Below are 13,278 nucleotides of genomic sequence, written 5' to 3'. Positions count from 1 at the left end.
GCTGGTGTGGGAGTAGTTTGTTGAGGCTCGGGTGGTAGATTAAGAAGAAGGTAATAATAATGAGAGGGAGGGTGGTTTCTATATTCTAATTATATTCTATGTGATGAGGTCTTTGGAAAAGATTGTGGTTTTGGTGCGAGTCGCAATTTTGTTGGAATCTGATCCTGAGGCACTTTGACACCCACAGTGTAGACAAGATCACGTCGACAATCAAATCGGAACATGATGCAAGAAGAGATCGACGGTGCCCGTCAACCTAACGTTATTGTTTCCTTGCATTGGGAGGCACGAACGCGTGCCAATAATATTAGTGTAGTCGAGGTTACAAAACCGCTGTGTCTGCTGAGATCCTCCACACTCCACAAGCGGTCAACTTTGTTCGATGAAATTTACTTTCCTTCTTCATAAGCTACATAAAGAAAGGTCTAAATACCGGCGATGGCACATTTGGGGCAACAAGCTGTTGGACGAAAGGGAGCTGGGAGAGAGCTCTCAAATTCAAGCGGCACCAGCTTGATACTCAGTCTTCTCGTTGGGAGCTTCTTTGGTAATGCTTAGGAGCATTGATATTCACGGGCCCATCAACGGGCAGCACAACACTTTGAGCTAGTACAGGAAATTCTGTGTTTTTTCGCCAAGTAATATATTACCTCCAAACACTAAAACCCTATGATACAAGAAACTTGCTACTCTCTCTATTCGTCATCGCTCTCTTCCTCTTCCTCATCTTCTTCACCAGTGCTGCCATCATCTTGGCTAGCTTCTTCACCAAGGGATTCCTCCTTGACGACATCACCTTCGTCCTCCTCCTCATTATCTTCCTCATCATCTTCAACATCTTCAGTCTCCTCCGTTACATCGTCATCTGATGTAGGACCCTTCAGATCAGAAGCGTTGAAGGCTGGGGCAACGACAATCTATATAAACGATGTTAACCAGGCGCCGCTTTCTTCTTTTGCTGACAGACAGAAAACTTACCCTCTTAAGCTCCTTCAACTGAACAGCAGCAGCACCGACTGCTTCACCTTCCTCTTTCACTAGTTCCGCATCAACTTCATCTGAAGCAGCAGCTTTACGTTTCTTGCCCTTCTTGTCCGCAGACTCGGGCTTCTTGTCAACGTACGAAGGAGGCAGCGTGTAATATGGTATTTTACCACGAAGCCAATCCATTAATATCATTTTGGATGCTGTGCCGAGATCTGGTTCGCCACCCTATCCAAAAAGGCGAGTGTAAGAAAATCAAAACTTGGTTAAAAAAGACTGGAGCACAGTATCATCATCATACCTTGAGAAGTCTCCCACTCTTCTTACACCACTGCGTCAAGAAATCAATAGGATCCGTCCAATCTGATATACCATACGTCTTGGTCATGTACTCTTTACGTACACGTGCCAATACAGCGGGGATATGATCTTCGGCATTCTTGAGCATTTCTACTCGAATGACACCCTTCAAAACGATATCTGTTTCAGTGTCTTCGGGTGCTGGGTAGACTACTCCGGGACAGTCAATGAGGTAGATTCGCTTCATAAGGGTGATGTATTGCCAGACCTATGAATGTGGATTGATGTTAGTGTGGTTGAACAGGCAACAAGAGTAAAACAACGCACTAGAAGTTGAGACATTTGTAGCACACTACAAGACGACACATACCTTGGTTTCACCAGGTATGGGAGCGACTGTGCAAACAGCCTTCTGTCTCAATGTGTTGATGATGGAACTTTTGCCTATTTGTCAAAGTATAATGGGTTATTAGCTACCAAAGCCCGAAAAAATGCACCACTACAATAACATACCAGTATTAGGGTATCCAACAAATCCAACAGATATCTGTTTCTTATCCATATGCAGACGCGAGAATTGTCGTAATAACTGAATCAGCGATCCTTTACCAAACGAATTGTTGATACTAGCATGGAAGGCCAATGTTGGGTAATCTTTTGATAATTCTTTAATCCATAATGCCTGAAGAAAGCAAAAAAGGGATGAGTATTGTCTCTTCTCAACATTCAACCACGACATCTGACACCAACAAAACCCCTTTTTACAAATAAATGTTTGTTTCTGAACTAGGAAGATCGCCAATATTTAGACGAGCCTCCACTCTTCTTAAAAACGTGCACGTCAAAATGCAAGTCGTCAGGTCAAAGCGACTTAGAACAAGTCATCCTTAGTTAGACAACCAAAATGCAAGTAACGTTTAGTATACCACGATTGTAACGAGTTAAATTCCCATTGATTTTGTTTTTCGTCGTTTTGCTTGGTAAACGAAGACTTCGTTTCTCAGGCAAAGGACGAAATGTGGGTACGACTCTGACTTAATTGTGGAGTGTATAGAATGCTTTTGGGAGGCTTCTTTGTGCTCTCAATTCACGCTTCCCAGCATATGTCAAATAAAAAAGGTGCCAGAAACCCGTTGGATACTTACAGTAACCCAAGTAGGTACCAAATCACACTTGTTTAACACAAACAATAAATGCTTGTGTTTGGCTTCATTCTTCATATAAGTTTCAACATTCTTGCATCGTGTTCCCATTGGATCTCGAGCATCCAATACGTGTATGATGACATCGGATGAATCAATGACCTATGTTCCATAGTCGGAGAGTGAGCCAGAAAGCCAAAAAGAAGCGCCAAGCGAGTTCTCTGTATCGAACCTTGTACAATTCATTCCAAATACGTTTTGATTGACCTTTCGAGAATTCAGGACCTCTAGCTTCTTCAGATACACCGTCGATAGCGGCGTTTGATAGGAGGTTCTTGTCTTTGACTGATTCGTACGTGTCTATATGATGATTGTGGTGAGATTCTCTGCAAAAATACGGATGCAAAAACGAAACCGCAAATCAACAATCCTGTACACAAAACTCTTCCAGTCTCCTCCACCGCTCTTACCTGCACCAGTAGCAGCCTTTTCAGCCATATCAGCCAGCGTCTCAGTGCTTAGCTTGACTCGTTTCCGTTGAGCTTTTGGACCAAAAGCCGATGAGAATGGATCTACTTCGAGTAGATGGACACGAGAAGTCTTTGTCGAGTCCTGTAGTAGGGACATTGGCAGTTTGTTTTGTTTGAGGAGGAATGTGTATGGATCGTTTGCTCTTGTTTTCATGGCATCTCTGAATGCTTCCAAGCTCTTTTGGTCGACGACTCGAGTGTTTTCTGTATAGAAGGGGCGGTATGAGTAAGGTATTTAAAAGAGTAAGGCATGTGGTTGGAGTTGCGTTCCATGAAGCCCCTTTGGCGATCTTCTTTTTGCTCCCATAGACGAAACATCACCCGCAAAAAACATGATCTAATAAACGACAAATGTCACCACATACCAAACCATCTTCTATCAGGCTGCACTCTAGCCACCGCTCCCGAGTTGAGATGATTTTGGAATGGAGCAGCCTTGACAATCTTTCCAGTGCTATTCCTTATTGGCTTTCCACCTTTAAGTATGTTTAGTCGTTTAACAGTAGCTGCATCGTGGTAGTGGTTGGTTCCTTTGACTTTGATGTTGGTCGGTATATTGTCTACTTTCTTGGCCTTGCTGCCGCCTGCTCCATTATATCCCTTCTTGGCCATACTGAGCTGCAAATGTCTTTTTTTTTTTGGAATGTTGAGATGTGAAAAAAAGGGAGAAGGCAGCGATCGTTTCATAGAGACACGTGCAAAGAGAGTTGATTTCAATTCAGTATATTATGTAACAAGTATCGACTGTCTTGAGACGCGTCGAAGCCACTTCATACGACGTGTTTCGGTTGTCCTTTTTGTGGATCATTTCAAACTCAGGCCCAAACAGAAGACTAGACAATGACTGAACTACTAGTAAGTCTAGTTAACAAAATACGTTTATTATGAATATTTTGCACTAATTACCACACATGCATTATTAGGTTATCAGTGGACCATCAGGGAGTGGAAAGAGCACCCTCCTTCAAAAGCTGTTTGCCAAATATCCAAAGGCTTTTGGTTTCTCCGTCTCTCGTAAGTGCTTGTTTGGTTGCTGATGGTGTATTGGAAGTGTAGTCTCTGTTTCTCTGTCGTACTTGGGGTGCATTAAACCAACATCTCTGGTGGTTGGCTCGAGTTATATGCAACAGAGATATGCGAGTAAAAAAGTCGCCACTTAATGGATAATTGCATTCAGACGCAGTCACACTCGCCTCTCCCACGCAATCCGTACATCTTCACAAATCTCGACACTCATCCCCACTGACCTCTATAGACACAACACGCAAACCCCGTCCAGGCGAAGAAAACGGAAAAGCCTACCACTTTGTCACCCGGGACGAATTCAACGACCTCATCACCTCCTCCACATTCATCGAACACGCCGAATTCTCATCAAACCTATACGGAACATCCAAAAACGCAGTCCAAACCGTCATCGCCAATGGCCAGATATGTGTCCTGGATGTAGACATGCAAGGTGTTAAATCCATCAAAAGCGCTTCCATACCTGCGAAATTCATGTTTATATCGCCACCGTCACTTGAAGCATTGGAGCAGAGGTTACGTAGTAGGAATACAGAGACCGAAGAGTCGTTAGCAAAGAGGTTGGGTGCTGCTGGTGCTGAGATGGAGTATTCGAAAGAGGAGGGGGCGCATGATATTATTGTTGTTAATGATGATTTGGATAAGGCGTATTTTGTTATTGAGGAGTGGATTAAGGCCAACTGGAGTAAGTTGTATGCTGTTATTGGTATAGAATGTGTGTACTCCATTGTGATTTTTGAATTAATCGCTTTTTTTGTCACGTTAGATTTGCCTGAAGAAACTGCCGAAACACAAGCTGCAGAGACAAAAGCAGAAGAAACAGCTGCTCCCGCCCCAGTCGCACCAGATACTCTTTCACCCATTGGCAGTCCTCAAGCTCGTAGGAAACATTGTATCGTGCAATAAAAAGGAACGTAAGGTCACAACAAAAATCCAATTTGAGCACGAATCATCTATAATCGTAATCATGTTATATCTCTTTAGTACATATACCTTCTTGTTGAATCTTCCTTGTTTTTGCTTAAACCCGAAAAGAAGGAACAGCCAATCGCTTCGCAGCGAACTTTAATAAGCTCGACACATTCTCACACCGACACCACGATAGTTATATTGAAGATTACATTGTTCTTTTCATTTCAAATGGTAGATTGACGCAAAATGCGCCTACCAACCATCCCAAAGGTTGATCAAACTGATCAAACAGCACCAAAAGAACACTCGAAATCACAGAGCATTTAAGCTTCATCAACTCAGATATTTCACAAGAATCTGATTGATTAAAGCTGCTCCTTTACTAAGATATTCAGGTACTCAAGCATGGGTCACGAACTAGCATCGAGTCAACACCAGAATTAAAACATGTATCTACAGGGCCAGCTGAACATCAAATAGCAGTGGTGCTGTCAGGTACATCATTGGATGACGTGGAATTCGCTGAAGAGTCTATATTTTGACAATGGAAATGAGGTGAAGTGTATCGTCGATTTCACATATGAAGGTCCAATGCGTTAGCCAGCTGTCTCCGCACTTTGAGTGGATTTTCTCTCTCTCACTATCACCACTAGCAGCTCATAATGGACATGGGAAACATCACCAAATCTACCCTTCTATAAGTACAATATTGGAATGCCATAAGATACGACTACAACGTCCCAACAATTTGAGCATGTATTTTATATACCGACTCCCAACATGGAAGGTGGAACAAGGCCGGAATGGCTTCGAAGACAAGAATTCTCATTTGCTACTCAAGTAGAAAGTAGGAGCCGTCACAAGGTACCTCTCACAAGTCGCGTACGAAATCCGTGACAGACCTGTAAAGCTAATCATGGACAAACGAATCATGAGCATGATGTAGTAGCAGTAACCAAGACTTTATTATCCAACTAAACTTTTTCAATTAACTACAATCTAGTAGGCAACTTGTCCAAATCAAACATAATTTTAACAGTAGCCTTGTCATGTGGGTCAACACCCTTAAGACACCATTCGAAACAACTTTGTGCGTTTGCAGGTGACTCGTGGTGGGAGACAGCTTTACGTAAATCAACCTTCTTGGTCTGTATGTGCGATAATGCTTCACCGTAGGATGGGCCGTATCCCAGGACGTACTTGACCAAGACTTCCTTTACGATCATGAGCACTAAGAGAACACGTAGATTTTAGTATTAATGTCTCATGCCCTGCGGAATATTAAGTGCAGGCATACTCAGAGGCATTTTTGGCTCCATATCGCAGATACCGGCGATGCAAACCATTCCTGCTGGTTTTATAGCATACATTGCGGTCTACAATGGCAAATGAATAGTTAGATCAGATCTTTTGGCCTGAAAGCGATAGTTACGTACCTGAATGCTCGATTCACGTCCAACACCATCAATAACCACATCGATAATCCCATTTTCAAACATTTTGGCAGCCTCCAAACCAGCAACGTCAGGAGTCATTCCCTTAACGTTCAGCGTCTTGTCAACTCCGAAATTCTCTCTGAGTGCCGTCAATTTGCCTTCAATAATGTCGGTTGCGGCTACGAAAGTGGCACCCTTAAAGCTTAAACTATTAGCTTCCTTTGAAATCAGGATGATGACATGGTCTTACATAAACTCTGCAAGCTAGGGCAGAGAGTTGTCCAATGGGACCGGCACCAAGTACCAATACTCTGTCGCCTGGTTTTACACCGGCTTCCTTTTTGGTAGAAAACAGGGATGTTTAGTTTCTGTGGTTCGACAACGAATATTCATAGGTATAATTTACCTTGACTGCATGGACGGCAACGGCATAAGGTTCGCATAGAGCCTAAATCAAATTTCCAATCTGTCAAAGTTTGAACTGCAAAACTAATCGGTAACGGAGTGCAACGTACGCCTTCCACTAGTGAGACGTCATCTGTTTTGTAGAAGCAAAAGAAATCGATCAGAATGCGTTTCTGCTTGAACGAAACAAACAGCGTCCACAGCACTCTCGCCTTATCTCGACTTACCTGCAAGCTTGTGCACCCATTGAGCAGGATGCTTGAAATACTTGCAAAGCATCTGAAGACTCTCGTTGTTGATGGGCTGGACGCAAACACGATCACCTGCAATAAATGTGTCGTTCAGAAGCCTGAACCCTAGAAATACCATTCTCAACTCACATACCCATTTTGACGTTATCAACACCTTCTCCAACATCGACGATCACGCCAGCGGCTTCATGGCCTATTTCATTTGAGTACAATGTCAGCCTAAACTGTAAGCATTACAAGTCCCGGTGAGAAAACCCATTACCAATTACGGTCTGAGGAGTTCCATCAGCCTTGCTTGGTAGCGGGAAGTCTCCATTGAACCAGTGTACATCTATAATTAGAAAGTTTGGGGAATGTCATTCACATTGCGTCACTGTGTTAGAAACAGATCTCTTGGAATAAGACGTACCACTTCCTATATGATGAATTGTACTTAGAAATACAGGTAAAGAAACCGAAAATCCAAATGCTAAACTTGCTACTTGCCACAGATTCCACAGTGCTTGATGTTGACAACGACTTCACCCGGGCCTGCTTTGGGACGAGGCTACAGATGTCAAATCAGGGTTAGACTACTCTGATGATAGCTTCCGTTGCAACAAAGGATTATCCTCCTTGAACTTGATTGTTCGTACCAATTCATGAAGTTCCAGCTTTTTGATGCCAACTTGCATCAATCCAATGTTTGGGCCTTCCATCTTGCTTGAGCACTTAGTAGATTTCAATAAGGTCTAGTTGCCAACAGTTTGTAAGAGTAGCGAGTGTGTTGAGAGTGCTAATACGCCGATTGAGGATTTAAGGAGGTAGTTCTCCCGTTGTGTGTAACACACAAACTGATACCACAGAAGCCGAGTACAGTAATTACTCGCTAGCCTACAGCTGGTATACCTTGCTTATTAGTGAAATTACAATGGATTGGCGGACTGCCATAAGATCTTAACTAACAGGTTCGCTTGCATTTACGATTTGCGGCAGCAGTTTAGTGTTTTACAACCTATTTGATCGAAACTGTCGTGTTCGTTTACACTTACGCTTTGCGAAGCAGTTCAGTGTTTATAAAGAAACATTTACAGACGTGTTGGTAACTTATCAAGGTCAAACATAATCTTAACCGCTGGTCGTTGTGAATCATCTTCTCCTTTTGCGCACCATTCGAAGGAAACCTGTGCGTCTGCAGGGGAGCGAAGGTGACTCATAACAGGCGTCAAATTCACCTTGCGATCAATGACATGGGAGAGGGCCTCCGAATAGTCCGATTCACCGTACGCAAACACACTCTTCATTGAAAGGTGCTTGGCTATCATGACACCTAGAAGGATCCGTAATCCTGATTACACCAACATTGTCATTGCATAATGTAAACTACAGTCCCTTTCTTACCTAGCGGAAGTTTCACCTCGCTGACCGCAACACCAGCTATGAGAACCCTTCCAAAAGGTTTTACTGCAAAGACAGCCGTCTTGTAAAAACAGAAATGAAAAGGCTTGATTCTTCCCACAACACAACAGAAAAACAGCAGAAATTAGAGATAGAACACTCACTCTAATTGACGCCTCTTGACCGACTCCATCAATAACAACATCAACAATGCCACCTTCAAATAGTTTGGCAGCCTCAGCACCGGCTTCTCTAGGGTTCATTCCCTTCGTGTTTAGGATCTTGTCAGCACCAAATTGTTTCGACGCTGATAAGCGCCCCTCTTTAATGTCGGTTACGGCCACAAAGGTCGCGCCCTAAGTACTTGCGTTAGTGTTTCTGACTGTAACCCCGCTAGGACGGAAATGGCTTACGTATACTCTAGCTGCAAGCGCACAGAGCTGCCCTATAGGACCTGCACCAAGTACCAGGACTTTATCGCCTGGTTTCACCTTGGCTTCCTTTGTGTGCGAATAGGAATTTTCAATTAGGTTGTCTTCAGCGATGTTGGAAAGTCAAATGATTTTGACACTCACTTTCACTGCATGGACTGCCACTGCATATGGTTCACATAGAGCGCCTTCAATAAGGCTGACGTGGTCTAAATACATTTATGAAAGAAACAACCAAGTCAAAACCTATACGACCAGCATGCCAACCACGGTAATGATCATGACACCGAGCGTACCAGGCAATTTATGGGTCTTCCTTGCCGCGTGCGTGTAGTACCGTGATAGCATCTGTTGACCCTGTTTAAAATGCGTTTGATCAGGATAAACGTTCACCAACCAAGTGCCAAGTCATGGAAAAGTACCTGGCCCATGTATGGTTCCAGAGCAACCTTGTCTCCGGCCTTAACATGAGTGACTCCCTCTCCTACATCAATGACTATTCCTGCAGCCTCATGGCCGACGACGAACGGGCCTCCTTCTCCCGGTGGTGGGAAATCACCCTGCCACCAGTGTACATCTGGGTTGAAAGACATGTCACCAATGAGTCACAGGCTTAAAAAGCAAGTACTTGTGGAAACAATTCGCATCCAGATGAAACTTACCACTCCCTAAAGGTTAATTGGTGTTACCGAATGTCGCATGGAATAAAGCACAACGAGATCAGGGCAACAGATGAGACGTACCACAGATTCCGCAATACTTGATCTCACATAGGACTTCCCCCGCTTTGACCTTTTCTGGTGCTGGCAGTTCCGTCAGCTCCAATTGACGTAATTTGGATTGAACTACTGCCAAGTTTGGTAGCATGTCTATCACGGAAAAGTTAGCCATGAAAGGCTTTCTAACTGTCAGCAGTTTACATACTTGCAGCCTCTTTCTTTGGTTTGACGGATGTTTTGATTCGTTGGCGCGGATTTGAAGGAGTCGCAGCACAAGCAAACACCAGATAGGACGCGTGTGTTATCCAGTCCCATCTTCTCTATAAAACTTGAGGCACTCCAGCTCGTAAGGAAACGTTGCATCGTGCAATATAGAAGGGACGTAAGATCGCGACAATAAACATTTTGCCGTATGCATCTCACCGAATATTCGTGCCTTTTGTTAGGATGTGACAATCGTGTACTCGTGTACTCACACCTCGGTTTGTTATATAGTCTGACTACCAAAGTGGTTGCATTGGTACGTCGGCGAGATCAAGGACGAATCCGTCTCGACGAGAAGCGATCAGCACTCTATTTCTTACACCGATGTGTAATTGCCTGTTTGTGGGTAATTGGGTGCGTTGTTCAAACGCTGTGATGTTGTAATTTACTTTCAAATGCTTCAGCGATTGCTCTTTGAATAACCCCTCGCATTTTCTTCACTGGCAGTTTGTAGTTGATTGACATACTAATATAATCGTTGGATGGGCCTTCAAAAGTTGCTCGATTTCAAACTCATGTTCTTTCTGTAGATTCTGTTCTTTTTGGAATGGAAATTGAATATAGAGACAAAATCCTGTCTGTACGATTAGGTCGTTTTCTCTTGTAAGTTCCTCAATGTATGTATACCCACCAATACTCAAAGACTTGGAAAGGCATTAACGTGTAACAACAAAACATGTTATGTATCGTCGTTCTGGAGTGATGCTCCTCGGTGCGGCTACATTTAGAAATGGTACGTGGAGTAGACAATTCACGAAGCCGGCGATGATTCCAACAGCAGAAACTGATAAACACTGATCAGTTCAAACGATACAGTCCATCTCAACAGAAACAGCTTCATAGTAGCAGCATAATTCCTCCCAATGTTGTCCACCTCGCTTTTTGCTGTTAGATGCCACCGTGGAGAGTTGCTCGTAGGGCAAGCTTGAAATAATGTACCAGAAATCTAGATTTTTTTTGATAGATGATGAGTTTTCGTCGAAACCTTGACTCGGTTGCCCTCCAGTTTTTGCTGACGAGTGCTCTGCTTCCAACTCTACTTGTATGCATACCTATGTTCATTCTCCATAGCTTATTTACCCTTGCGACAGTCGTCATCACTCTTCAAGAACCATACATCACAATGTCTTGAGCTTCGAGCCTGATGACGCTCTTTCTAAGAGCCAGACAAGCATGAAGCAGTCAGGATACACTATGAAAGTACATATCCACAACACAATTAGTAACTTGAAGCGAAGGGTAAGGGGAAAGTGCGTAAATATTTGAACCAGTAACTTTCTGTTTTCTCACAAATATTTTAAATTTTTGCATAGTGATACGTGAACAATGTCCATTACTGGAGCTTACCATACTGTTTATTGCGAACGGACGCATTAACGCATTACCAGCCCTTGGGCAATATAGCCAGTTATCTCGCTCATTAAATCGGAGCAGTAGGCTCAAATTGTATGTAGAATGGAAAACCGTGACCAAGGGCATTTGTGAGCGATTTGATTTTCTCCATGGAACGATCTTGTTTGTTTCTCATTGTCGGCTGCCTTTTCGGCACTCTTGGACTCTTGGTCATTTATATCTTTCCCCTGCGCAAATTTATGAGGGTGCTTGGTCAAACCCATCATATTTTCCACCAAGAATAGCAATCCGGAAATTCCATCATTTCTTGCAGATCGGCTTGCTACCGTCAAGCAAGTTATCTCCAACTTTCTTTTCTAGCAAAAGTTCATACTCGAAAGCAAGGAATCAGCTGTTGGGATCATCAACCATCAATACCAGCAAATACCAACAATCAGAAATGTTTTACGATCCCACTGCTGTATTCCAAGCTAGACGTTTGAGTATGAACCAAAGTTTCAATTTGGATGTTACCTTGGCCCAACTGTTATCTCCAGTGCTAGCAACGCCCATCTTCCAATACCTGAATTTTATGGATGAAACATCTAATTTGAAGCTCTCTCTACCTGACAGTTCCTCTGAATGGGTAAGAAATGCTGCAAATATTTTAGCACTGTGATCCTTACCAATCTTTCCAATCTTATCAAAATCAATCCGTGCTAATGACATCTTGGCTTTCCCAATAGACTGAATATCTTGGCAAGGACATTCTCTCGGGCCACTCGTATTCTATATCCGACATGGAGATCCAGATACCAGCATACTCATCACCCGCATATTCATCACCTGCAGCCAGTGAAGAAAGCTTCCCACATTACAGTAATGGTGAGATGTCGGGCCTTGAAGCTGGAATCGACTGCCTATTATCGCCAATCACTCTGGATTTTGCCAAGCTTGCTATAGTCCGGAATCTCTTGTGCCAAACCATAGTTGATACTGACAACAACAAATGTAGTGGTGCTGCCAGTCCAGTATATGCTAAGGATCTCTCCTCCCAGATCGGATCGCTAAGCCCAGTGTATGAAGCTACGGATGTCGCCCCCCAAATCGGATCGCTAGACACTACCTGTGACAGTAACTCCAGCCAAGTATATGAAGCTGTATCTCGTATATATGCCCGTCGTGACTCTGGTATTGAATTTGAGCCATACATGCCACAATTTGCCAACAAGGACATAGTCAACCAAGCAATATCAGAAGAAGATACCTATGAGAACCCCGATGTTGTCTCCAGCAATGACTCGGACGATGATGAATATGATGCCGAAGTAGCAAGGAAACACACCTCGAAATCCCGTCGTAACAGTGCCGTCACTGCTGGGAATGGCCGTATCACCAAACCATCTGTAAAAGTGCTAAGCAAGGTCTTTGAACTAACATGCTACCCAGAAACCAATATCCGAGAACTGCTGGCTAAAAAGATGGATATGAAGCCAAGGGCCGTACAAATATGGTTTCAAAACAAACGACAACATCTCAAGGCTAGTGGAGTCAGTGAAGGATTAAGAACCAAGAAGGGAGGTGACACTTTCAGGGCACCAGTCGACCAAGTGCTGCCAGAAGACGTTGAAATGTGGTGTGCTGAAGCTGGATTTTAAAACAACGTTATCATCATAATAAGTAGCTGTAGTGGTGGTAGAATCAGCAGTCATCATCAATGTAGTAGTGCACTTCATTAGTGAGATATAAAGACTTCAAAGAGTAAATATACTTATCACAACTCAAATCAACATGCTCTGTTTGATCGATACTCGGATAGTTGCGAACCGACATGCAATGAGGAGATATGACTCTAACACTGCTTAAACCAATTCTTAATCCACATGCAGGCTCGTGCCCTATTCACTGTTGCTTCATCTACTAACAGTCGATCATTCGATCAGGTAATTATTGATGACTCTCAGCAACACAGAGATTCGTGCTGTGACCTTGAGATCACGCGGAGTTACATGAAAGTTGCATTCTATTGCACAATGCGCTGTGTAGTGGTTCTTCTTTCGATACTTCAGCTGTTCAAAAAAATTGAGGAACGCTCGTGAACTAGTGGGGATGGGCTGCAGATGCTACAAAAGTAGTTTTGCAGTATCTCCCAGTCTCCACTGTGGGCAG

General features: G+C 43.4%; 3 protein-coding genes across 3 annotated transcripts; 2 read left to right on the top strand and 1 right to left on the bottom strand.

The window, feature by feature from the left end:
• Positions 1-695: 695 nt before the first annotated feature.
• SmJEL517_g01241 (uncharacterized protein) lies at positions 696-3,568 on the bottom strand (the record flags this gene model as incomplete). Its single annotated transcript, XM_031167169.1, has 9 exons — positions 696-917; positions 979-1,212; positions 1,286-1,552; positions 1,655-1,728; positions 1,798-1,966; positions 2,430-2,588; positions 2,659-2,786; positions 2,897-3,160; positions 3,322-3,568. The coding sequence occupies 9 exons, from the start codon at positions 3,566-3,568 to the stop codon at positions 696-698; spliced, it is 1,764 nt and encodes a 587-aa protein (XP_031026697.1).
• A 228-nt stretch (positions 3,569-3,796) lies between these two features.
• Positions 3,797-4,888, top strand: GUK1C (guanylate kinase; the record flags this gene model as incomplete). Its single annotated transcript, XM_031167168.1, has 4 exons — positions 3,797-3,811; positions 3,880-3,970; positions 4,212-4,667; positions 4,749-4,888. The coding sequence occupies 4 exons, from the start codon at positions 3,797-3,799 to the stop codon at positions 4,886-4,888; spliced, it is 702 nt and encodes a 233-aa protein (XP_031026696.1).
• Positions 4,889-11,569: 6,681 nt separating this feature from the next.
• On the top strand, positions 11,570-12,767 carry SmJEL517_g01239 (uncharacterized protein; the record flags this gene model as incomplete). Its single annotated transcript, XM_031167167.1, has 2 exons — positions 11,570-11,755; positions 11,856-12,767. The coding sequence occupies 2 exons, from the start codon at positions 11,570-11,572 to the stop codon at positions 12,765-12,767; spliced, it is 1,098 nt and encodes a 365-aa protein (XP_031026761.1).
• Between the last annotated feature and the right edge of the window lie 511 nt (positions 12,768-13,278).

This window comes from Synchytrium microbalum, assembly GCF_006535985.1.
Source record: "Synchytrium microbalum strain JEL517 chromosome Unknown SmJEL517_scf0004, whole genome shotgun sequence".
Taxonomy (NCBI): domain Eukaryota; kingdom Fungi; phylum Chytridiomycota; class Chytridiomycetes; order Synchytriales; family Synchytriaceae; genus Synchytrium; species Synchytrium microbalum.
The sequence above is the reverse complement of the archived record's forward strand: the minus strand, read 5'-3'. Positions and strand labels throughout refer to the sequence as shown.